Raw genomic sequence first — 27804 nt, 5'->3', positions numbered from 1 at the left:
GTCGCTGCGTTCGTCAGCAGAGTGTTGATATTTGGCTGAGTATCGACAGGATTCGACATCCCCGCCATCAGCGTCTTCCATATCGGGGATGATAGCTGGTAGTGTAGGAACTTCTCTTCTGTGTAGAGGCTAAGCATGTGCATTTGGCGGGCGAAGGATCCCATCTTCGTGACTACGTCATGCTTGTTTGAGAGATCTAGTCCGATGCGGCCTGCTGCACGTACTGCCGGGTTCTTAGTAAAATGCTTAATGAGTCTGGGTACGACAGTACTACCTTCTGGGCACCGACTTTCGATTCGCCATCTTTCGGCGTCGCGGCACTTCCAGACAAGTTCATGTGCAGGGAACCTATCCGTGAGTTCATGAAGCTTGTAAATCGGCGGCAAGCTCAAGAAACTGAGCTGAAGGCACTCGAGTTCTGCGAAGTACTGTGAGCATCGAGTGTCTGGGTCCGACTGGAGGAGTGCCTACTGACTGTAAAGGCAATGGACCAGTCGAACTCGCGACTCGGCGGCAAGCCACCCTCTCCAATCTTGTTCGTGGTCTGCGGCGGGTTCCAGTCCGCTAGCCCCGCCACGCTGGAAACTTACCACGAAACGACACAGGGATATCAACTGGCTCCTTTGCCACTGTGCTCTCATGGAACCCCGTTGGGATCCCGAGAACTGTAAACAAACCAGGCTTATCAGCGTGCCCTGGACTATGTGCAGACTCGGAGTTCGGTGAGGCTCTGGTTTCTGCTCCTGGTTAGCACGAACGCCAGTCGTGCGTGTCGACTTACGTAGACGGCCACGGCTCTACCAAGAAGTTCTTGGAGCCCTTTGGAGTACTGCTCGGAGTTTGAGATGGAGGAGTACTGTGAGCCAATCGACGCAACGGCAAGCACAGAGACCCACGACTCGTCGCCAGTCTCAATCATCGCTGGATGAATGAAAGGAAATTGAAAGTCAAAATGCTCATAGTAGAGTTGGACGAAGGTATGAATCACTCTCGCTTCGGGGAACACTTGGTCTCCGGACGGGCTCTGCTCCTGGAAAAACTGAGCCAGTCTCTCGTAGCCATTAATTTTGCTGACATGACGAAAGTCCTCTGCGAGTAGAGTATCCTCGTCGTACAGTTCCAGTGATGGGAATGGGGGAATGTCCTCGCAAGAAGCACAGGGCTTTCCGCCCGGGCTAGGACCAAGTCCGTCGATGGGATCAATGTATCTGGAGACGGCCGGTGCTCCCCCCTGAGAAAATACACCGTTGCTATTCAAAACGGACGATGGCACAGATCCAGGGAGCTCGTGGTTGAACAGATTTTCGGTGAAAGACCATGGGAAAGGCTGATTGAAGGAGACGAAAGCCGAGTTCCAGGCTTGAGCTCCCTCGACCCCGGTGGGATTCATGGAGGCAGAAAACGTGTCAAACTCGGACACTATGTTGACAGGCTGCCCTGAATGTTCTGCTGTACGAATGCTATAGCTTGGCATCGGGATGACGTCGGCGTTGAGGCTCGGCCCAGTCTCGTTCAACGTTATGAGGCGTCCGTATTCGGCGTCTGTCGGCATTGGCGCCGTTGCATCACAGGAGGACGCGTTGGGCAAAGTGCGTTGATCCCCGGCGTCAACTGCCGGTGTCTCGGAGCCGTCAGATTGGCCGTCTGGGGTTGTTACCCCATCGGAAGGTACCCCATCGGACGGGTAACGGCAGATTCTTCCCTTGCTTGCGCATGAGCGACAAGGGTTGCCTTTGGAGCACCGTTGTTTTGCCCTTGAACAAGAGAGACATGCTTGGGGTTTCTTTCCGGGGCGTCTTGGTGATGAAGAGATTGCGGAATTCAAGTCATGGGTTGTTAGATGTCGATTGAGGACATCCCTAAAAGATTCAAGTCAGCCATATCCTCGAAGAAATCTAGACGCGACATACTTTCGAGAGAAGGCTTTCAGGCAGACCGTACATTGGAACGGTTTTGAACCCAGATGACGTCGGAGATGGCGGTCGAGATGCTCCTTCCTCTTGAACGCCTCGTCGCAATACCTGCAACGCAGGCTGCGAGAATCGCCGTTCATGTTGTGAACGGTTTCGGGAGATCGTGTGGAGGTGAAGAAGGGACAAATAGTCTTCGACGCCAGACGTTGGAACTGGTCGAGGCCACTAGTCAGTCGGAAGACCCACTTAGTTCCCGTCATCCCGGGCGATCATCATCTTTCATTCCGGTGTGGTGGAGGTTGGCATCGCGATGCTCGATTGTTATTGACGGCCGGCCAAGAAGGGACGGACTCCGAGGTCGACCAGACCGTTGCTCTGCATGGCGGGAGCCGCTGCATCTTGTTTCATGCACGCGATCCAGTCATTAGGCAGAGTATGGCCCCATCAAACCAATCAAGGTCACGATGATTCTCAACCTGTTTGTTAATGAATCATGCTGGTGCGGCTTTCGGGAGATGTTGTGGGGGTGGGGAACCCGCGCGCCGCGCTCGCGGCACCCCATCGGGATGGTGGCGGGGCGTTAGGGAAATGTGTAAGTGCCGACGCCGAGATCTGCCCCACGATCTCTCCCCAGATTATCGAATGATTCTTCCCGAGCGCTATAGTTTCAACACTTGGATGGCAGATATAATGACTCCTGTCAGCCGTTGTTGTTGGGCTGGCAGTTCATGCAGTCTTGAATTTACTTCCAAACCAAAACTTACACCATGATTCTACCAATTCACGGCTTGGAAGGCAGACCACTGCCGCCATTGTGGTGGGCGATTCCTTTCGCAGCATTTGCAGTCCTTCTTTATCGAATCATCTCTGCCGTTCGAGATCCTCTTAGACACATCCCGGGTCCGTTCCTTGCGAGATTTACTCGGCTGTGGCTGTTTCGCCAATACTACCGCGCCGACTACGAGAAGACGGACAGGAGGTTGCACGAGAAATACGGTACTTCAACCCCTGATTATTTGAGAAGCCCTATTCTCCGATATTCTCGCTGTCATCGTCGTCGTCTCTTATGCTTGTACTTACTACCGTCCTCGGTCGAAGTGAAACTCCAAATCCATAAGCACTCAGGAATTGTGGCGGCGTAGACAGTGGGAATTTCGGCGGCCTCAATCAGTCTCATTACGAAGTGTATGTCTACTGATACAATGGATATTCAGGTCCCATCGTTAGGATTGCCCCTGGACAGTACAGCATCGACAGTCTCGACGCAGCCAAAACCATCTACGGCCACGGTAGCCATTTTGCCAAGGTAAACGCTTCTTACATTGGGAACCGAATTTCAGCTAGGGCTAACAGATTGACTTCTTCTCCAGAATGAGTGGTACCTGCCATGGGGCAATCCTGCTCTGAGCAATCTCTTCAACGAGTTGAATCCGAAAGTCCACTCCGCCATGCGCCGACAAGTCGCCAACGTCTACTCCATGTCCAACATGGTCTCGTACGAGCCATACGTCGACGAGTGCACCGACATCTTTGCTCAGCGATTTTCCGAAATTTCTGACGAGGGTCGCGTGATTGATCTTGGACACTGGTTCCAGTGCTACGCTCTAGATGTCATTGGCAAGATTACGGTGAGGCAGACATGACATTGTAATAGTGGAATTAAGGCATACTAATCAAGTGTAGTTCTCCAAGCGCTTCGGGTGTCTAGACGACGGGGGAGATCCACAGGGAGTCATCAAGGCGCTAGACGAAGTCCTGACGGTCAGCACCCTAACCGGTGTTTATCCGCGCGTGTACCCCTATCTATTCAGCGTTCTCATGCACCTTGGATCAGGTAAGGAGCCAAGAGGGAACGCATATATAGTCAAGTTTTCACGAGATCAAGTCGCTGCCAGCCGGGTGGAAGAGAAGCCCAAAGAGGGACCTCAGGATTTCATTTCCAAGCTCCTTCAGACTCAGAAGGAGCGGCCCGAACTTATCGACGACGCGTCCATTCAGACAGCTGCAAGCACCAATGTTGGCGCTGGATCGGATACGACGGCGATCTCCCTCAGCGCCATCATGTACTACCTCTGCAGAAACTCGGGGACATTGGAAAAGCTGCGTAAAGAACTGGACAATGCCGAGGCGGAGGGATCGATCTCGAACCCGATCACTTTCAGGGAAGCCCAGGCATTACCTTACCTTCAGGCTGTCATTAAGGAAAGCCTCCGACTGCACCCTGCCACCGGACTCACCATGCCTCGTGTGGTGCCTGAGGGTGGTAGACAACTGGCAGGAGCCTTCTTTCCTGCAGGAGTGAGTGGTTGATGTAACACTCGTTGAATGGACAGTTATGCTAACATTATCGCAGAATGTAGTGGGAATCAATGCCTGGATCGCGCATCACAATAAGGAAGTTTTTGGTCATGATGCGGACGACTTCAGGCCGGAGCGATGGATTGACTCAAGCAAGGAGCAAAAGAGCGCCATGGAATCATACTTCTTCGCCGTAAGTGAAATCTTGAAGGACCTCACATAGTTGAACGCGAAGCTGACAAAGACTCAAGTTCGGCCAGGGCTCGCGCACCTGCATCGGCAAAAACATCAGCTTGCTGGAGGTGTCGAAAGCCATTCCCAGAGTCGTGCAGAACTTCGATTTGATACTGGAGAAGGAGGATGACTGGAAATGCACCAATTACTGGTTCGTAAAGCCTCGAGACTTTTTCGTCAGAGTGAAGAAGAGGGGATCGTGCTGATCTCTGCGCCCGGCTTTGGTTATGGTGCTTCGGTAGCCTGGCTGAGATGGCCAGCATCAAAGGTGTGGGATCATTCAATTGAGGGATTTGTACAGATACTCTTATTGAAGTTAACAATTGTTGTTTAGTTTGTAAACATCTCTGGATCAGGAAGTTTCTGCGTAATTTGAGTGTATGTTCTTGGGTTGTTTTAATCCGTAGATGTGCCTGAACAACAGCAGCCAGAAAGAAGACATTTCCAGCGACCCTGTGGGCTGTCTGAAACCAACAGGCAGCTGACCGGAAAGCATCGTGATATGCTCCCAAAATGAAGCGTCATGTTTCCCAACACCAATCAGTTGCAAAGTATGTAAATGCCCAAAGCAAGCCGCCTACCACTGTCGTCATCATCCGAGCGGCCCCTCCAGCACGGATGCCAAGCGGGCCAGCCCACAACGTTCACGATGAAAAACAGGAACAACAGAATGAAAATAAGGCTTCAAAGAGTTTCTGGACCCATACATAGACAATCTCGTGACCAAGCCACCTCATTGCTTTCTCAAGTGAGAGTGGCCAAGCAAGTCTGACCACGCAACGCGGGGCGTTTCCTCCGGGCCATCCCACCTAAGATCTGCGATCTGACATCGCGGGGCGGAGACCGTGGCGGGGCTTGCCCCACCATCAATGACGTTTACAAGGGGGTGAGCTCGACGGCGGCAGGTACCCGGGAGGCACTTGCACCTTCCCTGCGTGACGTCAATTCGATATCAGAGCTCTAGGAGCTCGAGGTGGGCTCAGTCATCTTTATAAACTACTCCTTCAGCCCCTTCCCAAGACAATCCGTATTCAATCAAGACGAACCTTCACATTCAACAACAAAAAAACGAACAGCTTCCGAAAGCATCACCTCAGCCATCTTACACTTACCACAACTTCATACACATCAACAAAACCAATCATCATGCCTCGCGACGGATCTGGTGCCTCTGACAACGCCGTTGAGGCCGGCCACGACATCGTCCACGGCGCTGGTGCCATCAAGGTACGCCGCACCTGGTGCAGCTTCCTACCTTGAATCTCAATACTAACAGGTTGTCATAGGACCCTCACGTCGACCGCGCCGACAAGACCGCCCCCATGCCCGAGATCGAGAAGGGCCTTGCCATTGACGGCAAGGACGCCAGCGGAGGCCAGAGCCAGGGTCTCGCCAAGGGCGATAACGTTGGCCAGGGTGGTCGCTCCAACTAAGCGCACCTATCGAGTGCCCCTGGTTGGTAGTAATGAATGAATGGAGAGAGGATGGTGCTATACCACTACAATAGTCCCAGTGAAGGGGAAAATTGACTCAGTGGTGACTACATGAGGTAGTCTAATGAGATATGAAGCCTAATAAATCAATCTCTAATTACTCGTACGAACGATTAAAGCTATGATACATGCGGTCGTTATCTTCATTGAGCGTGCCTTACATGAGCTCACAAGCTCTCATTCAAATGCGTTGGATTGCCTGTCCATGATCATGCTACCCACTAGACCCTACCCAGCTTTCCATGGGTCCAACAGTAACGCCCGCGTAAAGGGTCCCGCAATGTTCTCCAAGAATGGATAAATGCCTAGCACAGCATACCCTAAACACCCAGCGTTAACATCTCATGCGTGATCACGCGCTGCCGGGCGCAGTGATTCGAGAAACCTACACACAACGACGGTCTTCCAGGATAACCAGGATATTGCCAGACAGAAGCAGATTCGTGGAAACTGGATGATCCCGCAGACCATCAAGGTGAGCCCGAGGATCTGGTCCCATTGAAACTGGGTCATTTGGCAGTCGTTCGCGGGTGGCCGACAATGCGATGCCGTTCTTCTATCGAGTGACGTATGGAAAGACAAACTTTTTGCAAGTGATGGTGAGGGTGAAGATTAGCGATGAGATCTTGCCAAAGTCGCAAATCGTCCGTTTTAAGTCCCGCACCCCATCAGACGAACTCAAAGGACCATGTCTCACTGTCCAATCTCAACCATTCCATACAAAACCACCTTGGTTCTCACACAAAGCCTTTCAAGAAACAACGTCCTTTGTTAGTTAAACGTGAATGTCATTTCATCAGAACCTATCTGGTCCAGCAAATCATTCCGCATCATCGCGGTATCATACCACCCCATTTTTGTCTATCCCCTCATAAAGAAACCATATTCAATCCTCCACCCAACACACACCCCCTCTAAGCCTCAAAAACAAGAACAACACCATCATCGCCAGCAGTAACGACCCTCTCCCCGGTCTCACCCTGCACGAATCCCAACACACCACCGCCCTCGCCACCACCCATGTGTCCCTTCCACTCCTTCACCAACCCGGCGTCCGCCGCCCTCAGATCCCACCTCCTCACAACACCGTCCATGCCGCAACTCGTCAGCAGCCACGAGTTCTTGACGAACTCCACCTTGACGACGCTGAAATCCTCGTGCGCGCCGGGCAAGCTCCTCCTCACAGCAAACCTCCTGCCGGCATCAAACACCGCGATACTGCCGTCCACCGAGCCCGCCGCAAGCAGCGTCGACGCCTGCCCCGGCCCGCCCGCCGCGACCGTGAAGCTCAGCGTCTCGATGCCGTCCGACGCCGTCTGCAGACTCGCCAGGATCTGCCCGCCCGCCGCTACGTCCGCCGCCGTCTTGCTCTTGCCGCCCTTGCCCGCCTGCGCGCTGCTCGCGAGCCGCGGCAGGCTGACGATGCGGATCGCGCCGCCCGCGCCGCCGACGGCGACAAGCGCGCCCTTGGGGTCCACCGCCACGCTGTAGAGCCCGCCTTCGACCTCGAACCGCTGGTCCTGCGCCGTCATGCTCACCGTCGTCTGCCCGTTGCTCTCGACCAGCCCCTTGGCCGCCGCCTCGCCCCACACGTCCCAGACATACAGGCTCGAGTCCTCGGCGACGGTGCACAGCAGGCTGCCGTCGGGGGTCCACGCGCCCGCGGTGCAGGGCGCCTGGTGCAGCCAGTAGGTCTGCACGAGCTGCAGGCAGTTGGCGGGGTCGCCGCCGCCGGCCGCGATGTCGATGGTGTACACCCAGACGGAGTTGTCGCTGGCGCCGAGGGCGATGGTGTTGGGGTACTGCGGCGACGGGCACGGCGCGATCCAGTTGATCTCGGGGACCTCCTGCGCCTCGGCGATGAACTTGATCTGCACGCTCGCGGCCTCGGCGGTGGGCGAGTTGACGCGCACGGCGTGCACGCGCAGCTTGCCGTCCATGCCGCCGCTGACGAGGAAGTCGCCCTTGGGGAGGGTGAAGGCCATCGCGTTGATGCTGTCCGTGTGGCCGTCGATCGGGTAGATTGCGTCGAGGCTGGTGCTCTGCTGCGGGGTCTCGCCGGAGAAGGAGGCGGGGAGGACGGGGCGCGAGGCGGCGGCGGCGGTCGAGAGGAGGTAGCCCTTGCCGGGGGCGTCGTCGGAGTCGCCTTCGGAGCCGCCGGTCGCGATGATGGTCGGGTGGATGGGGTGCTGGGCGATGGTGAAGACGGAGTCCTTGTGGGCGTCGAAGTAGGCGACGGAGTCGTTGTGGAGGGTGATTTCTTCGTTGTCGTCGTCCGAGTCCATGGCGACGTCGTCGTTGTCGATGTTGACCTCCTCACCGACCTCGTCAGCGCCGAGCATCTCGGGCTCCTCGTGGTCGTCGTTGTGGCCGGACATTTTGGGCTTTTCTTTCGGTCGGTTTTGGTTTATTTCGATGGGATTGCGCTGAAGCGGATTGCGCTGGATAGGATGCGCTTGTCGACTCTCAGAAAGAACTGTCGCTCGCGCTGGGTATCTGGATATTAAAAGGAAGCGCAGAAACCAGAGAATGTGGTTTATTAATGCGTCGAGGAAGTTCTGCGTGCTTGATAAGCAGGGTCGGCAGCAGCGCAGAGGTGAAGTTTTTTGCAGCTTGGATGGCGGGGTGGCGGGGTAAAATTTGTCCAGGAAGCGCAGGCGGTGTGGGCCCGGTGACGCTGGGGGCATCGTTCGGGGGGATGCTGCCCCGGACGTCGGCGGCACGGAGCTTGGTCGGTGTGATTGTCCGATGCGTACTTTCAGCTTACAACCATTCTTCCGACCACTTCCTCGACCAACAGAGTTATGAAATATCCTGGAGACTTTGGGCTAGCCCGGATCATCGCTTGCTACCACACGGCCAAAGAGATGATGATGCACTGACTGAAGCTTCTAGTTCAGCCCTCATCGAAAGTCGTGTCTCAATATAGATTTGATGAGTATTATTTCTCTTATCATAGTTGATCGTGTCATTTAAATGCTTCTACTGAACGTGTCATTCGCGAAGAAGTTGTGAAACAAAACCCCGATCACCCTCTTCAACTCCCGCTAGTCGCCTACATGCCCATCTGAATGCTGTCTGAAAAGTCCCCCAACGAGCTCACCAAGGACCATGATATATCCACCTCGAAATTACTCTCGTTATTAAAAGCCCTTCTGCCAACTACCTCCCATTACCTCCGCTAGCATCCAACTCCGCCGGCGCCTCTCCCACCGGCAATTCAGCAGGCGCAGCCGGCGTCTGGTGCGGGTACCCCTTAAACTGCTGCCCCGCGACCCCTTGCCCCGGCTGCAGCACCTTGTCGTTCTGGTAATACCCCGCGACGCTGCCTCCCGCCATCTCGCTCGGCGCGTAGCTGCTGCCCTGGTAGTTGCTGTTCTGGTACGCGTACGCGCTCTGCTGAGGCGGCGTCTGCCCGTCTGGCCCGGGCTGCGTCTGCTGCACGCCCGCATACTTGTGCTTCCGCCGCCTCCAGCATAGGAACAGACCTGCAAGTATCGCGATGACAACGACTGGAACGACGACCGCCACGGCGACGATGCCCCCTGTCGAAAGCCCGTTACTCGTAGAGGAGTCGCTGCTGCTGCCGCCGCTACCGTCGCTGGTGCCCGTTGTCCCAGCCCCACTGTCAGTGCCCGTGGCCGTCGCCGACGCAGTGTTTGACACTAGATCGCTCGCTTGGTACACCATCCGGATGCCATACGCGTTGATGCCGTCGCGATCACTCATCGTCGCCGCCGCGCTCGACGTGCTTCCGTCCGAGACGAGGGTATACTCCACCACCGTCGCCGGGCCCGCCATCCACGTGCAAAACTGCGTCTCCCACCTTTCCGCCAACGTCAGGTCGTTCTCCACGCATGACAGCGTGATGTCGCCGCGGTGCGGGCAGCACGTCACGGTCGTGATGCTGCGCACGCCGTTGTTCCGGGAGCACTGCGGCTGCGCGGTATAGCCCGTCGGACAGGCAGTGCCGGGGGAGTAGAAGGCGGTGCTGGCGCCGTTAAACTTGTTCGGCAAGCAGGCCGGGTCGTTGTCAATCGCGAAAACGGAGTTTGTCCAGTACACGCCGGAGCAGGAGGCCGGCGGGTCAAAGTTCTGCGTCGGAAGGGGGTTTTCGGGGAAGGTCGAGGCGACGTAGCGCGTTTTCGAGGTTGATGTTGCCGCCGCCATTGTGTGATGATTTTGTTGCAATGGAACTAAGGAGGGCTTGCCCGATCGAAAAGACTTTGGGAGCTTCGTATGGGGAATCCCTGTGCCGTTTATGGGTCCCCGTGTGAATGTGATGAGGTTGTTTTGTGGATTCTAATGCGTTGATGACATGAGAGCGAAGCAATTCGGAAAGTGACAGCAAACAAGTCTAGTCGGGTATTAGTCGCAGAAGCAAGAAAAGCAGAGAAAAAAGAAGGGGAAAGGAAGAAGCTTGGATTGAACAGAAGAACAGGGCTATTAGGATTCAAACTAGTTTTGACGAATCCTTCGCTCGAACTAGTCTTGCTCTTTGCCCTCACTCCCTCCGTCCTGGCCAGCCACTCATACTGGCTCGAAAGTCCAATGACGATCCCATGCTTGAGAGGATCCGCTCGTAGGCAGACGCCAAAGGGACATTCGTACACTAAGGAAACGCGACGCTAAGAATGGATGGGACCAAGGGCCATCGCCGCCGCAGCGCACCATTCGCGAATCCTTCGCCAGGGGGTCGAGGCCGTCATATTACTACTCCTTGGTAGGCAGTCCTGATTCCTGGAAACTTCTCAGACAACCATCTGCAGTGCAAAGGGGCGTGTGAGACTTTTGGGCTCGTCTTCCCTGTGCGATCCGAGAAGACCTCGCTAGCCCTCACGTCTCATTGTCTGATTGGCCACATTGAGATCCGGCGCTACCTGATAATGAAGGGATAGATGCAATTTTGTTGCTTTTTCTTCAAATTGAAGCATTGAGAAGACGAGGTCGAGCAGCATTGGGGTTGAAGAATAAGAAGAGAAGGCAGGTGGCGGTTGTAATGACGGGATGGCTGTGCCAGGCTCGACTGCTTCAGAAATCCATAGCCCGTCGGCTGGTCTGTGAATATGACAATGACTTGGCTCCTTTGGCCACCAGCAGTGCAATCTAGCGTTGAAATAGCTAGACGGAAAGCCCCAACTACTTTCGTTTGTACTCAATCAAGTCCTCGCTACGAGCTGGGTGGCTTGATGAGGTGTCAGCACTAAGTAGCCGATACATTTGCGTGGAACAAGCTAAGCTTTCCACGGCTCAGCCACATCCCTTGCCAGCCCAGCAAGGCGCAAGTATTTTGGTGCTGATGGTGAGACGGATAGGCGGCATCGCGGCAGATCATCCAAACGGGTTTTCGTCGCCTGTCAGCCGTCTCGAACGCAGCGACCGGAGGACTGCACACAAAGTGGGGTTTGAAGAGAGTATGTCTGATTATTAGTCGTTCAATTCGGCGTGTTTGCCTCGGATGCTACTGTAATAAGCATTGCGCGCAACGCTGTGTAAATGTGGAAAACATGTGCCTGGATCGGTCCTGGCAAGATGGATAGACACGGCGCCCCAAACGCCGCGCCGTCCCGCAGAAAAAATGCCGAGTACTCCGCCAAATGCTTAAACCAGCCACCGCTAATGTCTCCTTCACTTTGGTATGCCCATCATCTTCTGGTGGTCAATATGTTGTCCTGAGGGCGTGTGGCTCGGTCGGTCTTCCGGGAGTTCTCTCGGCAAGGGAGCCGGGAGCTCCGATGTGAACGTCTGCCCCGGTGCTAGGTTTTCCTCCGTCGCCCCCGGAGGCTTGTATCCCGCGTAGCTGGTGTACGTCCCATTGTGGCCATACTGCTGAGAGAATGGAACGGTGGGCGATTGATTGGATGGTGCCGCTGTTGATGACGGGTATGTCGAAGGGAAGGACTGTGTGGAGGGCATCGTCTGCATAGGCGGATGCTGGTGTTGTTGATACGCGTTTGGGTCTTGGTACTGCTGCACTGACGGTGCCTCGTGAACTTGCTGCTGCATGGGGTTTGCGGGAGGCATTCCATTTGCGCCCTGAGGCGTTCCGCTGCCGTTTACGTGGTTGTACTTGGACGCCTGGCGTTTCCTCCACCACCAGAAAAGCGCGCCAGCAATCAGGCCTAGAACGACAACTGGGACGACAGCCGCAATGGCAATGGATGCTCCAGTGGATAGTCCCGGCGATGAGGTTTCTTGAGGCGCAGTCACGTTGCCAGTGCTCGTAGCGGAGACCGTGGCTGTCGCTGTCGCTGAAGCAATGTCGGTCGACTGGTAGACCATGCGGACGCCGAAGGCGTTGACACCGCCCGGGGAAGTGACATACTCTTGCTCAATCCACGTGCTCGTATCGGCGGTGTGCACGATATCGATGCGCGTGCCCTCCGGCGCGATCCATGTGCAGAAGAGCCCAATCCACTGGCCAGAGAGCGTGGCAGGGTCGACCGCCGAGAGGATGATATCGCTGCGATAAGGACAGCAAGTCACTGTCGTGATGCTGTGAACGCCCTTGTTGTCGACTCTGGCCGTCATGTACCCTTCAGGACAGACATATCCAGGTGAGTAGTATGCTGTCTCGTCTTTCGAATGGCTCGTGGGCAGACAATTTTCTTGGGGGTCAACCATGTAGACGGCTCCATTGTAAATGCCACTACAGTACGTCGGCGCCACGAATTGGGTAGTCAAAGGATTGAAGGGGAAGCTGGTGACGACAACGCTGCTGTAGGTACTCGTTGCCGTCGACGATGAGGACGATGTCGCGGTGGCCGCCATGGCAGGCGGCGACCGTGTAGGATCGCGGGGTCAGGGACCAGAGAAGTGCAACACAACAGACGGGACCCGATACGCGAGACGGGGTAGTCGAGGAGCTAGGACAAGACGGTCCGCACACAGAAGTCTAGTCCTGTATGCGACTTGGGGTCTCGAAGCGCGCCGATGGCTGCGGAGCCGTGCCACTAGGTGCGGTTCGGAACCGACGCCGTGGTATGTCTTGAGGCGATGTCGGGAAAATCACGTCCACTTGTTGGCAGGCAGCAGCTTTTTGCTGGTTTTGGGATGAACTCTGGGAGACTGAAAGTGGAAGCGAAGGATGGAAGATCTTTGAGATGGAAAAAGCAAGCGGGGATTGACTGCGAGAAATCCAGGCCAATTCTCGCTTCCCTCCAATGCCGATAGACTTGATGGGTCTTCGGGGGAGACGGTTCTGCTCTTTCACAGCAGATGGCGCGAAAGAAGAACCGGCAGAATCCCAGGGGAGCATCGGAGGGTCGGCGCCATAAAGGGGTCCAGAACCGCAGAGCAACAGGGGTTGGAAGCTCTATGGGGACTGTTGGGTGGAAGAAGGCGCGCAGAAATTATCCCCGGACTGTGGGTATGGGCCCTGGAGAGAAAGCATGGAATTGACGAGGGTGGGAGTTCAAGCCGTCTGAATGGTTCTGGTTGTGTTGCAACGAACCAGTCTCTCGTGTTCCCTCAACTTCGCGTGCTGCTGCTGGTGAGCTTAAGCCTTGGCCTTATCAGGTTGGTGTGCTGGGATGCAAGGGCCTTGATCCTGGCTCGCTGCAATGAAGAGACAGCAGAGCTCATCTTAGCAAAACGAGACTGACCTAAACAAATGCCTCTGGTTCCGTAGTCCATTGGTTTCGGCAACATGGCCAAATTGATACTGAGAGCGACAGACGCATCTCGACAGGGCTGAATGATGGAGAAAAACGGTTGAAGGATTCGCTGGGATGCATGACAGCGGCGAAGGGTCCATAGGCGGTGGTGACTGGCTGGATGGGGGATGTCAGGTCGTTGAAGCGCCCGCGCGAGGGCATACAAGTTCGTCTTGATGTTGGCGAGCTTGATAGGTCCGACTTCTGTATGCAGAGTCAAAGTCCGTAGACTTTTGGCCAGTTGCAATGGTCAAAGGCGACGCTTTTGGTGGTCGAGGGTTTCTTCCTTAGCCCTACAACGCTGCTCCCACGACGTCGGAACCAGCTCTGGACCTGGGAGGGCATCCGCGGACCGCAGTCCCATCTGACGGCGTCCAGACGCGGGCGCCACCTACTGGCTCGTGTAACGTGAGCGGCGGCGTGTCCAATTGACTTTGAATTGTCGAGCTGGGAGGATGCCCGCGGTGGAGGACTATGGCTCAAGGACATGCAGGGCATGGCATGGCTCATCCTTGATGACGAGATGAACAGGAAAAGATGTTTCTTGATAGCATGGCTTCCGCCATAGAGGCGCCTCAATCTCAATCATGCCGTCTGTCCGTTGCTGTTGTTGCTGTCGACGTCTCCCTTGATCAAGCATCGGGTGAAGTTGAAGCATCCAGAGGATGTCCAGTTCAGGCACTCCCGCCTCATCCGTCCTGCCCATCTCTCAAGCGGCAACCGCCCCAAAAGTGTCCTGTGCCTGCCGTTCGTTCACTGCTCGAGGCGCCCGTGCACCCCAGCTCGTGGGAGTGGGTCTCGAACAATTATTAGTGGGTCGGCTGAAGACGCTAAAGCGACAGGGATTTTGCTCCTTCCAAATCCTTCGAGACCAACCCTCACTCACTCGGATGTCTTGGCAACGGCTGACCGACTGTCGAATTCAATTCCGCCTGCTTGAGAAACCGCCGTCGGACTTCTCCCGTCAACTCAGCCATCAAGTCAAGCCACCCACCCTATCCTGGGCTGGGCAGCATTTGCACTGCGATTTGAACAGACCTCGACCAGTTGCTTGTTCGCCGACTGATTGATAAGAGTCTTTATCCCAGAGTCTCTTCACTGTTCAGCAGCCGACTGATCCAGCAGGACTCTCAGCCAAGATCCGCACCTCCACTGCGGTGGACCAACTACCCAGCAATGAGCTGGCAATATCGACGATGCCACTCTTACGTCGGCGGAGTACTTTTGCAACCCGACAATCACCGTATCAAGGCCAATCACCACACCCTTTCCCCCGGAACTCGGGCGGCCCCGTTCAAGTCGTTTTCCGGGTCGCCATATGGCACGCATCTGATATCCCGAGTTCTTACAAGTGAAGGATCATTAACCGTTGCCCCAATGCTGCCGTCGCAACTCAAGTCACCGGTAGATACCTTCCACATCTGATGATGACATGCAGAGGACCAACATGTAAGACGTCTTGGCCCTTCGAGCCAACGGACGTATAAACCGCCCGTGCAAGGCTGACAGTCATACTTTAAGCCAACCTTTCCAACCTGTGATACTCGATCCTAGCAATCTCGCTGATAGCTATTGAGATGACATACACATGACTGATGTCGACTTCGCTGGAACAATTCTGAGAACCACCATGGCCTCAGGTGACACCAAAGGTTGTCGGATCGTGATCCGAGGACATGAAAACGGTCGAGATGCTTTCGTTCCTGCTTTCAATCGCTTCCACATGGCCAGTCACCAGAATATCCCAGATGTGTTATTTTGATTCATGAGGCAGTGTTAATCACGTCGACGCGCAATCAAGGCACCAATGTTTGGCATTCAGTCTGTTTCCAAAAGCCGATCTGATGAATCGCATCAGCGTTGTCTGCCCATCAAATCCTGCTTCTCTATTAACGTCAGGTGTCATGGGCCGACTCTCATGATACATTCTGAGCCATCTGAGCCACTAACAAAACCATCCGTCATCTCAACATCGTCAACTTCCAGTCTCAGACTAACAGAACATCAATCTCTTTACAGCTCCAAAGACCATTGCTCCTCTCTGCCCTGTCCGCCAACCTTGACTTCAACGCCCCCCTTCGCCGCGTCCTCAAAGCTCCCAAACATCCACTTCCTCACCATCTCCAACCCGACCTCAGGCTGGTTCAACGGCACCATATGCCCGCTCCCCTCCACCGTCACAAACGCAAATCTCGTATCCTTGCCCCCAAGCCTCTTCACAACCTCCTTCCACCTCCCCGCCCTCACAACCTCACCCTTCTTCTCCGCAAACCACACCCCAAACTCCTTCGCCCCAAACTCAACCTGCCCATCCCACGCCAACTTCTCCGCCCACCGGATGTTCCCCGCCGTATTACACGCCAAATCCAGATCCCCATTGTAAATCAGCACATCCACCCCCTTCTCCAGTATATACTTGACCTCCCTCTCCGTGCTCAAAAACACGTCCCCAGCAACCTCGAACGCGTGGTTCACATCCATCGAAATCAGAGTAAAATTCTCCCGGTCCACCGCCGCAGGCACCTCCAGCGCCCGCCACACCTTATCACTCTTCACATACTCCTCGATCCCGTCGCCCGCCTTGTAGCATATGCTCTCCGTCTCGCACGGCGCCGTGATGTCAAACGGGTTCCGCCCGCCCTTGCGCACGTCGCGGTAATACAGCTCGTCCACGTGCCCGAAGCAAAACGCCCCCGCGGCCTCGCACACAATCGGGTCCGGGAACGCATAGCACGCCTCCTGCAGGTACATGCACCGCGGCAGCGCCGCCGCCATCTGCCCGCACAAGCTCTCGTTGAACACGGGCGCCGGCACGCCGGGCTTCGTCGTGCACAGCGTCTCGTAGTAGCCCCATGTCGTATCCCGCGGACTGACGAACCCGTTGCCAATCATGGCGCTCTTCAGCGGGATCTTGAACTCCGGCGCGGGGGACTCGGTGTTGTAGCGCACGATCTCGGCCGCGAGGGTGGGGATGTAGTGCCCGCCGTAGGACTCGCCGACGATGTGGAAGGGCAGAGAGCGCAGGCGCGGGAAGGCGGTGTAGAAGATGCGCAGGAAGACGTTCATGTCGGCGGCGGCGGCGGCGGAGGTGGCGGGGCCCGGGACACCGGGGTCGTGGTAGGAGAGGCCTGTGCCGGCGGGCTGGTCGATGAAGATCATGGATGAGTTGGAGTTCCAGGCGTAGCGATTGTGGATGGTGGAGTTGCCGGAGGAGGAGATGAGGCAGGGGCCGAGTTCGAGCATCATTCCTGGGGTTGATGTCAGATTCGTGAGAGTTTGGTATGGGTGTGGGTTGGGACTTACCGACGAGACCGCTGCCGCCGGGGCCGCCGGTCATCCAAAGGCTGAGGGGGTCGTTTTCGGGGTCGTTGAGACTTTCAAAGTACCCTTTCATGTCGGTCAGTAAGTGTGTCATGAGCGTGAGGAGTAAATAGCTCACAGAAGAAGAGGTGTTTGCCGCCGGTGTCCAACCAGCCGGTCCACTGCCGCGACCCAGCGGCGCAGATCTCGTCGCTTTGCTCCTTGATTCGAATGGCATGGTTGGGGTGCTCGGGGACAGAGAACGTCATGAACTCGGGGTTTTCAATGTCGGCCTGCGTCGCGACGGCCGCGGTGAGGCGCGCGATGAGCGTGAGGCCCGTGAGGGCCAACGCCGCAAGACGAGCCATCTTGGGTGGTTCTCAAATCGTCCAGGAAGTGTGAGTGTCAGCCAGGGACTCAATTATTCCTTTCACAGAGTGGGGATCGAGTGAGAACGCTCCCAATTGAAGTGACGGTGCGATGAGGGAATGAAGTTGAGATTAAGACGTCAAGGTTCCGGACCGCATGTTTTGTTGCTGAGCGGTTGGCACGGCGTCCCGATAAGGAAGGCCGGCTGGAACGTGGGTCCGGTGGGATTCGAGCCCCCGATCGGTGGCCCAGTAGCTTGGAGATGTCACCCACGGTGAAGTCTCAATCCCAGAAAAATCAGCTCGCGATTATGTTCCGACGATAGTTCTGGAATTGGAGACTATTCTTATTGGCGAAATACGGCATATGAGTTTGACGATGACGTTGCGGATGTCATCCGAGGCATGATCGTCTCAATCGCCTCACGGTTGGAACACGAATAGTGAACTTGATGGTTTCATTTTCCGGCCCTATGCCAGTCTACCAAATACAACACGTAACCCATAATGCAAACCCCATATCTCCCTCGTGTTGTTGAACTCCCGGTAGGTCTCTTGACTGGACCTCCAATAACCCCTTATGTAATGTATTTCCCCTGTTGAAATCGTAGGAACTCATATCCCCGCTCGCTTGTAGGGATGTAAAATGTTGAAGAAAAAAAGTCATCAGAAATATTCAGATGTATAACGTATATCGGATGGAATCTCCAAGGCACCGTCGAATGTTGAATTAGTCGACGGCGCCCCGGGTCCTATCCTTGGATGTCGTCATGCAGTCATGATATAGAACCAGGGCGGTCTATGTCTTTCTCTGCTGGTATCACGTCTATGAGATGCGCGCAATCATTGCTTTACGCCTGGGTGGTGTCCTCGACAGGAGGGCACGTGCAGAAGAGGTTGGTGTCGCCGTACGCTGCATCTTGTTAGCCGCCATCACTCACATATCCTCTTCAAGGGGAAACTCACTGTCGTCAACACGGCCCACGCTAGGCCAGAACTTCTTCTCCCTCAAGAACGGCAACGGGTACGCCGCCTTCTCGCGCGAGTACGGACGCTCCCACTTGCCCTCGCCATCGCCCAAAATAACATCCGCCTGCGGGTGCGGCGCCATCTTGAGCACGTTGCCCTCGCGCGGCTGCTTGCCCTCCTCGACCTCGCGGATCTCCTCGCGGATGCTGATCAGCGTGTCGATGAAGCGGTCCAGCTCCTCCTTGCTCTCGCTCTCCGTCGGCTCGATCATGAGCGTGTTCGCGACGGGGAAGCTCATCGTCGGCGCGTGGAAGCCGTAGTCCTGCAGGCGCTTGGCGATGTCGATCGCCTCGACGCCGGCGGTCTCCTTAAAGGGCCGCGCGTCGAGGATGAACTCGTGCGCGCAGCGGCCGTTCTCGTTGGTGTAGAGGATCTTGAAGTGCGGCTTGAGGCGGGAGAGGATGTAGTTGGCGTTGAGGATGGCCGTCTTGGTCGCGAGGCGCAGGCCGTCGTTGCCCATGAGGGCGTTGTAGGCCCAGCTGATGGGGAGGATGCCGGCGCTGCCGAAGGGCGCACTGGAGACCATGGCCTCCTCGGCGTCGGCGGATCGCGCGGGGAGGTACGGGGCGAGGTGCTCCTTGACGCAGATGGGTCCGACGCCGGGGCCGCCACCGCCGTGGGGGATGCAGAAGGTCTTGTGCAGGTTGAGATGGCAGACGTCGGCGCCGATCTCGCCGGGGGAGCAGATGCCGATCTGGGCGTTCATGTTGGCGCCGTCCATGTAGACCTGGCCGCCGTACTGGTGAACAAGCTCGCAGGCCTTCTTGACGCCGGGCTCGTAGACACCGTAGGTGCTGGGGTAGGTGACCATGAAAGCACCGAGCTGGTCGGCGTACTGCTTGCACTTGGCCTCGAGGTCCTCAATGACGAGGTTGCCGGTGACGGGGTCGCACTTGACGGGGACGACACGCATGCCGGCCATGGCGGCGGAGGCGGGGTTGGTGCCGTGGGCGGAGACGGGAATAAGGCAGATGTCGCGCTTCTTGCCGTCGGGCTTCTGCTCGAGGTACTTGCGGATGGCACGGAGACCGGCGAACTCACCCTGAGCACCGGAGTTGGGCTGGAGGGAGACGGCGTCCATAGCAGTAATGCCCTTGAGCTGCTCAGAGAGTTCCTCAATAAGGGCGGTGTAGCCCTTGAGCTCGCTGGCGGGAGTGTGAGGATGGATGGTGGAGAATCCGGGCAGGGAGATGAGAGCCATCTCGGTGGCGCTGTTGAGCTTCATGGTGCAAGAGCCGAGAGGGATCATGGAGTGAACCAGAGAGAGATCCTTGGATTGCAGGTGGTGGATGTAGCGGAGAATCTCCGTCTCGCTGCGGTGGGTGTTGAAAACGGGGTGAGTGAGGTACTCAGACTGGCGGCGGAGAGTAGTAGGAATAAGCTCCGTGATGCTCTCAGTGAGAGCAGCGTAAGACTTGCTCGCAACCTCGGCGGTCTGGGCGCCGGTGACGTTGCCGAGAACAGTAGCAATGGTGTTGAACACTTCCTCGTTGACGTGCTCGTTAACACTAATACCGACATCGCCGTTTCCATAGTCGCGGAAGCCCAGGCCGGCCTTCTTGCCCTCCTCCAGAATCTTCTGCGCCTTGTCGCCAGCCTTGATGACGACAGTGTCGAAAAGCACCTTGCCGTCGGGGCTGGCTCCGCTCTGCTCGGTCTCCAAGCCGGCGGCCTCGGCAACAGCCTGAACACCGCGAGCAAGGCGGACGAGTCGCGTCGCAATCTCCCTCAGTCCCTCGGGACCGTGGTAGACGGCGAACAGCGCGGCCATGTTGGCCAACAGAGCCTGAGCAGTGCAGACGTTGCTGGTGGCCTTCTCACGGCGAATGTGCTGCTCGCGGGTCTGCAGAGCCAATCTCAGGGCGCGGCGGCCGGTGCGGTCCTTGGAGACACCGACCAGACGGCCGGGCATGCGGCGCTTGTGGGCCTCCTTGACGGCGAAGAAAGCGGCGTGGGGGCCACCGAAGCCGAGGGGAACACCGAAACGCTGGGCGCTGCCGAAGGCGATGTCGGCACCCCACTCGCCGGGGGGAGTGAGAACCGTCAAAGCCAGGAGATCGGTGGCGGCGCTGAGAAGGGCGCCCTGGGAGTGCACGAGATCGGAAAGGCCCTTGAAGTCCTCAACCTTGCCCTTGGTGTCGGGGTACTGGACCATGACACCGACCAAATCCTGGCCCAAATCCTTGATCTTCTCCTCGGCACTGCTGATGTCGACAACCTCGACGTTGATGCCGAAACCCTGAGCCCTGCTCCTCAGGACGGAGATGGACTGGGGGTGAACGAGGTCGGACACGACAAAGGTCTTGCCGGGCCTCTTCGCGCGAGAGCTGGAAAGCGCATTCATGGACAGGGTCATGGCCTCGGCGGCGGCCGTACCCTCGTCCAAAAGACTGGCGTTGGAAATCGGCAGACCCGTCAGGTCAGAGACCATGGTCTGGTAGTTGAGGAGCGACTCGAGACGGCCCTGGCTGATTTCGGGCTGGTAGGGCGTGTAACTGGTGTACCACGCAGGGCTCTCCAAAACGTTGGTCTGAATAACTCTGGGAGTGACGCTCGGGTTGTATCCGGCGCCAATCAAGGGCTTCGGGGCGGCCTCGTTAGCCTTGGCCCAGGCTGTCGCCTTGGCCAGAATCTTGCTCTCGTCCATGGGGCCCTCATTGTCCCACGCGAACGTCTTCCTCTCGGAGTAGACATCCGGGGGCAGCACTTGGGCAATAAACTCGTCAATCGTCTTCACGGGAGGATCCAGCGCCTTGAGCATGGCCTCGGCGTCGCTGACGTCGGGGCCGATGTGGCGGGGGATGAACGACTCGGGCCTCTGGAGCGGCTCAAGGGAGGCGTCCACGGAAGTTTGCCTGCTCGTCGCCTGGGCGTGGGCAGTAATCGCTGAGAATGTCCTCACGCGAGTGACACGGCTCGGGGCCATGCCGGAGGCAACGCAAGAGTTGCAAACCCATGGTAAGAGGCCCGTCTGGCGACCGACGACCCTCGACCGCGGAGCCACCAGCCGAAGCTGGCGGGAGAGGGGCAACCTCAGTGATGCCATGGCTGTGAATGTGTAGGAATGTGTGTGGCGATAAGAAGGAGGGAGGGTATAATCTCTCTTTTTCCCTGGAAGAAGGAAAGAAAGGGATGAGATTGGTCAGACCACAGCGACTGACGAACCCTCTATGTGAAGAAAGTTGTGAGTAGAGAAGAAGGGAAGGAGAGGCAAGCGAACGAGAAGTTCGAGCCGTTGTGGTGGTGGTGGTGTCTTTCTTGTATGAGCTGCTCGGATCGGGGACCGAAGCCCGATATCGTTGCCGCTGCGCTCGAAAAGCAATACCCTTGTCGCCACCTTTGAGACCGACTCGGGACGGGGGAGGGTGGAGGGGCCAGAGCAACAGCGCGCTCCTTCTCCCGTCCGTTGATTCAAACACGATGACACGGAGACTTTTTCAGGATCTTTATCTACCTTGGTCGAGTGAGACACAAATGAAAACGTTGCAGAAGACGCGCAGCAATGGCCGCAAGTTGGCTGATTCGGATTTGGCGAAGTCGGTGAGAAGCCGACTGCCAAACGTCTTTAAATTTTTGGCTTTTTGAGGCGTGTAAGGTACAAGTAAAAGGGTCCCATTGGGAGTCCAGGGATGGCCGTCTCTGAGTCGAGCGCCCTACATACTTACCGCCGCTTCTGTTGCAGCTCCCACCTACCACCTACCAAAGGTGCCTCACTGGTATTGGATCTACCCGACCTCAGGAAGGTAAGGCATGATGAGAGGTACCTGGACAGCCCAAAGGAACCGGTCTGCCGCCACGCCTTCGATTCGTTGCGGGTTGAGCGCAGCGCCAGGAATTGGTGAGCGCACACTGAGAAACCGCCCGCCGCCAATCCTTATCGCGACAAGAAATATTAAGGTCCGCTGATAAGCGCGCTAAAAGCCAGCCCGATAAGAACCATCCGGCCCCAGGTGCAGTTCCCCAGCCATCAAGCACCCCTCCATCCTGGGGGGCCCCCAAAGCCAACACTGCAAAACATGCGACGGGCTATCCTCGGCCCGGGATGACTGTGCCAAAATCAGACCATCCAGCCACTCAGGGAAGCGCACCGCGAGCCGCACAGGGACAGGGGTGGCGCTCCCCCACCACAGCGTTGTGTGGTGTTTCTAGTGCTGGCATCAGGCCGACGGATGCGTACCCGAGCACGCTCGGTGGCCAAATCCGAGTGCATGTGGAAATGGTATCCGCTACGCACACTGTGAGAAACTCGAGCGAGCATTCCCACCACCACCACTAAAGAGCCGCACCAGGTGGAAAGGTACGTGCCGCCCAGGCTGGATTGTGCGTCGGGTGGGACCCATCCAGCTGGAGCTATCTCTAAATTTTTGCGACGACATCATCGCTGAACCGGGCCACGCGCAGAAGAACAAAAGTATCACCAACCTCTCCGTCCCGTCGATACCTTAATACTCCGCAGTCAAAATGTTCGGAGGATGTACGTACCCACCGTTGCACCCTTCGGAAAGAACTGAAATAACTGACTTGGCTGTGTCCCGTAGTCGCGCCCCCCCAGCTCTCCGAGGAGGAGATCAAGCAGATGGAGGCCGAGGCCAGCTTCACCGTCCAGCAGGTCCTCGTCTCTGCCGTCCTGCTTTACCTCTGTGAGTGCCTCCACAGCCAGCATCAAGCCTCAAGAGCCCTTACTGACCGTCCATCAACAGCCCCCTTCGCCGTCGACCTCGCCTCCAAGGTCCTGTAAATAACCATCACCGACCAAACATGAACCTCATGGGCCTGCCATAGGGCTTGAGAACAAAAACAGACGCAGATCATCTGCTTCAGACCCTCCAAAAGACATGCCGCAGACGCAGAAGCATACGGCAGGTAGAGCCATAATGGCTGGGAGACGGGTGTACAGGGACAACTAGAATATCCCCGTTGTAAAAATATCATGTGTACAAATGTACAAACGGCTGGTGTGGATGGGCTATGACTATAGATCACATCGAAATCCAGAGACAATCAAACATCACGACTTTAGAGACACCCAAGGGACCCCGTCTTCTTGCGTTTCCACGTGCTCCTCACTAATTTTCGGTGCCTTTGATGGGCGATGAGCTATCGTTCCTACTCCCACATGAAAAACAGCTTCCGCTCGCGCCGATCCGGTCCTCTATTATAACAAGAATTTGACAACTCAACCCGAAACCCTCTTCGTTCGACTCATGACGACGGGTTACGCTCCTTCTCCCACTGCTCAAAGTCTTTCGTGATCGACTCGACCTCCTTCTTGAGGTGCTGAATCTGCTTCTCGTAGTCTTCCAATACCTGCAATAAGTTAGCCACTGCGTAAAACATAGTCTCTAAATAAGAAAACCCACCTTCTTCGCCTTATGCTCCGTCTCCTCGTTCAGACCCTCGCCGCTCGCAAAAGCAGGCTTGTTCGCCTCCTTCATCAGCTGGTCCGCATAGTCCCTCAACACAATCAGCCTGCTCCACAGCTCCTCCTCCCTCGCCGCCAGCGCCGGGTCCTGCACGCTGCGCTCCAGCTCCGCCAGCTTCAGCCGCAGGTCGTCCTCGTCCCCGCTCATCGCGTATCCGCGGTTGCGCAGCACCTGCACCCGCGCCGCGAGCGCGAGGCACCGCTCCCGCAGGACAACGTGCCGCCGGCGGGCCGCCAGCGCGCGCACGCTCGTCTCGAGGTCGTGCCGCGACAGGATCGCGTCCAGGCTTGCATTGATCTGGTGCAGGCGCAAGTTGAGCTCGCCGACCACCTTCTTCTGCGTCTGCAGGCGCGCCGCGACGCCGTTGAAGCCCGTGCAGAGGACGGGGATGAAGCCCGGCGCGGGCTTCTTCTGCAGCGCCTCCTCCCACTCCTTGGGGTCCTCGTGCGGGCCGGGCTTGTAGAAGGGCACCGCGGCCTCGTCGACTTTGTTGTAGAAGTAGTGCTTGAAGGCGCAGTTGGGGTTCGTGGGGTTCCACTTCTCGATGATGAGGGCCATCTGCTCGGGTATGGGCTTTTGGTTCTCTACGTGGTAGATGGTCAGACGGATGCTCAATCAGTAAGAGGAAGGTGAAAGGGGGCCACGTACGAGGTGTGTCTCTGCCAGGCTGCCAGAGTGAACTGGACAGCTGCGCTTGCGACTGCGACAGGCTGGGCATCTGCTGCTGCTGCTGCTGTTGCTGTTGTTGTTGGTTTTGCTGAGGCTGGGCGAGAGATTGCCCGAAGCCGAGAGTGCTTCCTTGGCTCTGCTGCGGCTGGCCGAACAGACTGAGGCCGCCCTGCTGCTGGGCTGGCTGCTGTTGCTGTTGCTGCTGCGGCTGCTGCGTCGACTGTCCCAGGGTGCTGCCAAATCCTCCACCGCCGAAAAGGCCACCGCCCGTCTGCCCAGCGGGCTTCGGCGCTCCGAATAGACTCATGGCGACAATGCAAATGTATTATCCGTGAGTTCGGGCGTCAATCGGTCGTCGTCGCAAGGCTGAGGATGAGATTGATGCGCAAGGTAGGTTCGCGGAAGAAAACAATGCACGAGACCCTTACTGCATCGTCAAAGGAAAAAGGGAAAATAAAGGGTCTTCGCGGGTATCAAAACAACGGAAAAAGAAGAATGAAACCGCGCTTCTGGAAGGAGCCAGCAAGCAGATGTCGCAGGAGAATCTTCAATCGGCCTGCGGGTGCGAAATTCACCACCGGAAAGCTACCCTTGAAAGTGTCGGCGTCTGATCCCCAAGCAACGGCGACGCGAAAATAATAAATCGGAGCTCGCAGGTACCTGACCTGAGCTTCACCGAAAGCAGCAGCCACACCTACACCGGTACGCGCCACAGAGCAAGGCTCCACTCCAGCCTCGCCATCGAACCGAGCCAATCAGACACCCGCTAAATCGACCTCACCTCAATTCCCAAGCGTCCGTAGCCGTCGAAAGCTTGCCCGCCAGACGACGCAATCGCGAATCCGTCCCCGACGTCCCGTCCTCCCACCCACCCCCGCGGCCATCACCACAACAGCAACAATGTCTTCCCGACGGCCCCAGTATGTCTTCACCTCCCTCCCTCGCACCAATTGGCGCTCCGTGAGCCAACCGGCGGGTGTTCATCCCTCCGCGCCCAAAAAAGTTACGAGACCTAGACCAACGGCAAGCTAACCTCTGTCGGTACGATTAGATTCAACCAGCAGCAGCAGGTCGACACGGCCCCGCTCCCCGACGACATCCCCAAGGTCAAGGAGGTCGGCGCCAGCTCGGCGCCCCTGCTGTCCGCGTCCTACTTCATCGGCGCCCGCTGCCGCGAATACAATGACGACTTCATGCAGTGCAAGACGGACAGCGCGGGCCGCGGCGAGTTCGACTGCTTGAAGGAGGGCCGCCGGGTCACGAGATGCGCCTCCAGCGTGTACGTTTCGCTTCTTCCCTTTCTTGGTTGCCGGTGGATATGGTGTCTGCGAGGGAACCTTTCCCGGGGCTACGGAGGAGATGGATGATACCGGCGGTATGATTCACGACAGATGGCTGACAGGAACGAACACAGGATCAAGGACATCAACACCCACTGCCTCGAGCAGTTCCGTGCCCACTGGACCTGTGTCGAGAACCGCAACCACCAGCTCTACCAGTGCAGACCGATGGAGTGGAAGCTGAACAAGTGTGTTTACGAGAACCTGGTACGTTACCACCACCCATGGCCCAGGAAGACCTCAATGCTTGGTTGCAGAGGAAAACATCTTTGCTGGCCAGATTCTACACACAATATATGCTAACGTCCGCCACAGAAACTGGAGAAGCACATCCCGGACCAGCGCCCCGGCGTCACCCCCGTCGAGCTCCGCCCTCACATGATCTACGCCGACGTCGCCATCAACACCATGGAGGGCAAGCCCTTCATTCCTCCGTCAAAGGCTGAGGGCAGCAAGCAGGCGTCGTAGACGGCTGGATTCATGAATGCGGGGAAACGTCGTTTTGGCTTTGCGTTGAGGCGGAGAGAGAAATGTAGGCTGGCGATAGAAAACGCTGTGTACATATGTCATCAATCAGACCTGGGATCAACCAATGGCTTTGCGGCTCTCGTCCTCGCCTTATTCTTCTTCGACTTGTTTGTCTGCTGCTATGCGTCGAGACAACACTCAGCCAGCGATGACAAACAGCTAACAGCGCCAGGACCATCGCCCCATGCCCCCCCGCGGGAGTTCGAAATTCTCAGCCGCCATCGGGAGACGACAGCAGCCATGCGTTTTCCCCTCCCTCATCCGACCTCAACCCCCTCTCCGCCCCTCCTTTCGAGCAACATCCCAGAGGCAGCTCCCCGCCAACACCCGAACCCCCTCAAACCTTTTTGCAACCTCTAAGCATAGTGTCCCGCGTCGATCTTTCCATCATCGCAGCTATAGACATGTGCCGTACGACGCACGCCAATCAACGACCACATCCCGCAAGACACGCCGATCAATGTCCTGCGAAGCTGGAGGCCGCTTCCGCTCTGGCGACAGCGAGAGGGATCCGCTTGAGACCGGAAAGGACCGGCTCTACTGTCTCTGCATTGACTTTGCCTTGTCACTTGATGGTGTGCAACGTTTCCTTCCACTGCCCATCAGGGTTCCTCCCGACTGTGTCCCGCATGGACGGTGAGAATGAGTCGAAGGGCTTCCTTAGGATACTGAATACAAGCTTCCGTCGGGAATCTGGCCCCCGCGTGGTTTCTCAGCTGTCAAGACTGCATATACAGCCTGTAAGCATTCACCCGAGACATCTCAGCATGAGATGGTTCTTTTCTCCCTCGGGCGTAACGATGCAACAAAGTTGTCAATTTTGACGAATAAGCAAAGCTCAAAAGCCCGTATTCAGGTGTCATCTGAGAAGGGTTCAGCCACAGTCACGCTGTTGATGTGAGTAGCCTTCCGTTCAGCCATCGACTTCGTCCTGATTTGTCAGACCCAGCCAGTCAGCAGCCTGACTCAAGGGTATGCACTGTTCTTGTGTAGTTCGCCGTCGACTGCACAGGTGAACGGCTGCAAGGCCAGCTTGGGCAAGCCGTGCCGGTGACATCGTCAAAGCATGCAATATACTTCAGACGCGGGGAGGGCATGGCATGTAAGCCACGTCGCCAAACCTTATGTACACATCTCTCTGATTCCTGTGGCTTGAAACCAAGAGGGACGAAAGATCGAGATGCGTAATGGTGGGTGGCACGCGGCGCGGAGAACGCGAGGAGCTGGTTGACGTTTTGCACGACGACCCTGACTTGATGGGATGACTGTCCTCCCGTGGGCGCTTCTGGACGCCAAGCACAGAGTCAGGGTCGGGTTCTAGAAACTGCTTCCAGGGGATACAGGGGCGATAGAAAGAGTCAGCTGGCTTGCTGTGTCCCTCCAAGTCAAGGTGCATTTGGGGTGAATCGACAACCCAAGATAGAAGCGAATTTGAGACGACCCATGCGCAATAGCTTGAACTACAAAGGTTCATTTGATTCGAAATTTCAGACATTGAGTAAGCTGGAAAGTGTTCGCTTCATGTACGACGTAGCACGAAAAGAGCCTCCGCTA

General features: G+C 56.6%; 10 protein-coding genes across 10 annotated transcripts; 3 read left to right on the top strand and 7 right to left on the bottom strand.

The window, feature by feature from the left end:
- Positions 1-388: 388 nt before the first annotated feature.
- On the bottom strand, positions 389-1552 carry COL26b_003265 (uncharacterized protein; the record flags this gene model as incomplete). Its single annotated transcript, XM_053176165.1, has 3 exons — positions 389-418; positions 476-544; positions 782-1552. The coding sequence occupies 3 exons, from the start codon at positions 1550-1552 to the stop codon at positions 389-391; spliced, it is 870 nt and encodes a 289-aa protein (XP_053039786.1).
- A 1128-nt stretch (positions 1553-2680) lies between these two features.
- Positions 2681-4651, top strand: COL26b_003264 (uncharacterized protein; the record flags this gene model as incomplete). Its single annotated transcript, XM_053176164.1, has 6 exons — positions 2681-2909; positions 3128-3219; positions 3284-3541; positions 3597-4211; positions 4267-4404; positions 4472-4651. The coding sequence occupies 6 exons, from the start codon at positions 2681-2683 to the stop codon at positions 4649-4651; spliced, it is 1512 nt and encodes a 503-aa protein (XP_053039785.1).
- A 940-nt stretch (positions 4652-5591) lies between these two features.
- Positions 5592-5878, top strand: COL26b_003263 (uncharacterized protein; the record flags this gene model as incomplete). The annotated part of the gene is made up of 2 exons (XM_053176163.1): positions 5592-5672; positions 5732-5878. The coding sequence occupies 2 exons, from the start codon at positions 5592-5594 to the stop codon at positions 5876-5878; spliced, it is 228 nt and encodes a 75-aa protein (XP_053039784.1).
- Positions 5879-6852: 974 nt separating this feature from the next.
- COL26b_003262 (uncharacterized protein) lies at positions 6853-8316 on the bottom strand (the record flags this gene model as incomplete). The annotated part of the gene is made up of 1 exon (XM_053176162.1): positions 6853-8316. The coding sequence occupies one exon, from the start codon at positions 8314-8316 to the stop codon at positions 6853-6855; it is 1464 nt and encodes a 487-aa protein (XP_053039783.1).
- Positions 8317-9100: 784 nt separating this feature from the next.
- On the bottom strand, positions 9101-10108 carry COL26b_003261 (uncharacterized protein; the record flags this gene model as incomplete). Its single annotated transcript, XM_053176161.1, has 1 exon — positions 9101-10108. The coding sequence occupies one exon, from the start codon at positions 10106-10108 to the stop codon at positions 9101-9103; it is 1008 nt and encodes a 335-aa protein (XP_053039782.1).
- Positions 10109-11566: 1458 nt separating this feature from the next.
- COL26b_003260 (uncharacterized protein) lies at positions 11567-12709 on the bottom strand (the record flags this gene model as incomplete). Its single annotated transcript, XM_053176160.1, has 1 exon — positions 11567-12709. One exon carries the CDS (start codon positions 12707-12709, stop codon positions 11567-11569), a length of 1143 nt encoding a protein of 380 aa, XP_053039781.1.
- Positions 12710-15606: 2897 nt separating this feature from the next.
- On the bottom strand, positions 15607-17261 carry COL26b_003259 (uncharacterized protein; the record flags this gene model as incomplete). Its single annotated transcript, XM_053176159.1, has 3 exons — positions 15607-16841; positions 16897-16980; positions 17033-17261. The coding sequence occupies 3 exons, from the start codon at positions 17259-17261 to the stop codon at positions 15607-15609; spliced, it is 1548 nt and encodes a 515-aa protein (XP_053039780.1).
- An 851-nt stretch (positions 17262-18112) lies between these two features.
- On the bottom strand, positions 18113-21216 carry COL26b_003258 (uncharacterized protein; the record flags this gene model as incomplete). Its single annotated transcript, XM_053176158.1, has 2 exons — positions 18113-18174; positions 18228-21216. The coding sequence occupies 2 exons, from the start codon at positions 21214-21216 to the stop codon at positions 18113-18115; spliced, it is 3051 nt and encodes a 1016-aa protein (XP_053039779.1).
- Positions 21217-23492: 2276 nt separating this feature from the next.
- Positions 23493-24689, bottom strand: NUP57 (Nucleoporin nup57; the record flags this gene model as incomplete). The annotated part of the gene is made up of 3 exons (XM_053176157.1): positions 23493-23597; positions 23651-24297; positions 24362-24689. The coding sequence occupies 3 exons, from the start codon at positions 24687-24689 to the stop codon at positions 23493-23495; spliced, it is 1080 nt and encodes a 359-aa protein (XP_053039778.1).
- Positions 24690-25282: 593 nt separating this feature from the next.
- On the top strand, positions 25283-26190 carry COL26b_003256 (uncharacterized protein; the record flags this gene model as incomplete). Its single annotated transcript, XM_053176156.1, has 4 exons — positions 25283-25302; positions 25434-25661; positions 25797-25929; positions 26038-26190. The coding sequence occupies 4 exons, from the start codon at positions 25283-25285 to the stop codon at positions 26188-26190; spliced, it is 534 nt and encodes a 177-aa protein (XP_053039777.1).
- Between the last annotated feature and the right edge of the window lie 1614 nt (positions 26191-27804).

This window comes from Colletotrichum chrysophilum (genome assembly GCF_026319265.1).
Source record: "Colletotrichum chrysophilum strain AFK26 chromosome Unknown scaffold_18, whole genome shotgun sequence".
In the NCBI taxonomy this organism is placed as follows: domain Eukaryota; kingdom Fungi; phylum Ascomycota; class Sordariomycetes; order Glomerellales; family Glomerellaceae; genus Colletotrichum; species Colletotrichum chrysophilum.
Note: the sequence above shows the minus strand (reverse complement) of the source record. Positions and strands in the feature narration are given on the sequence as shown.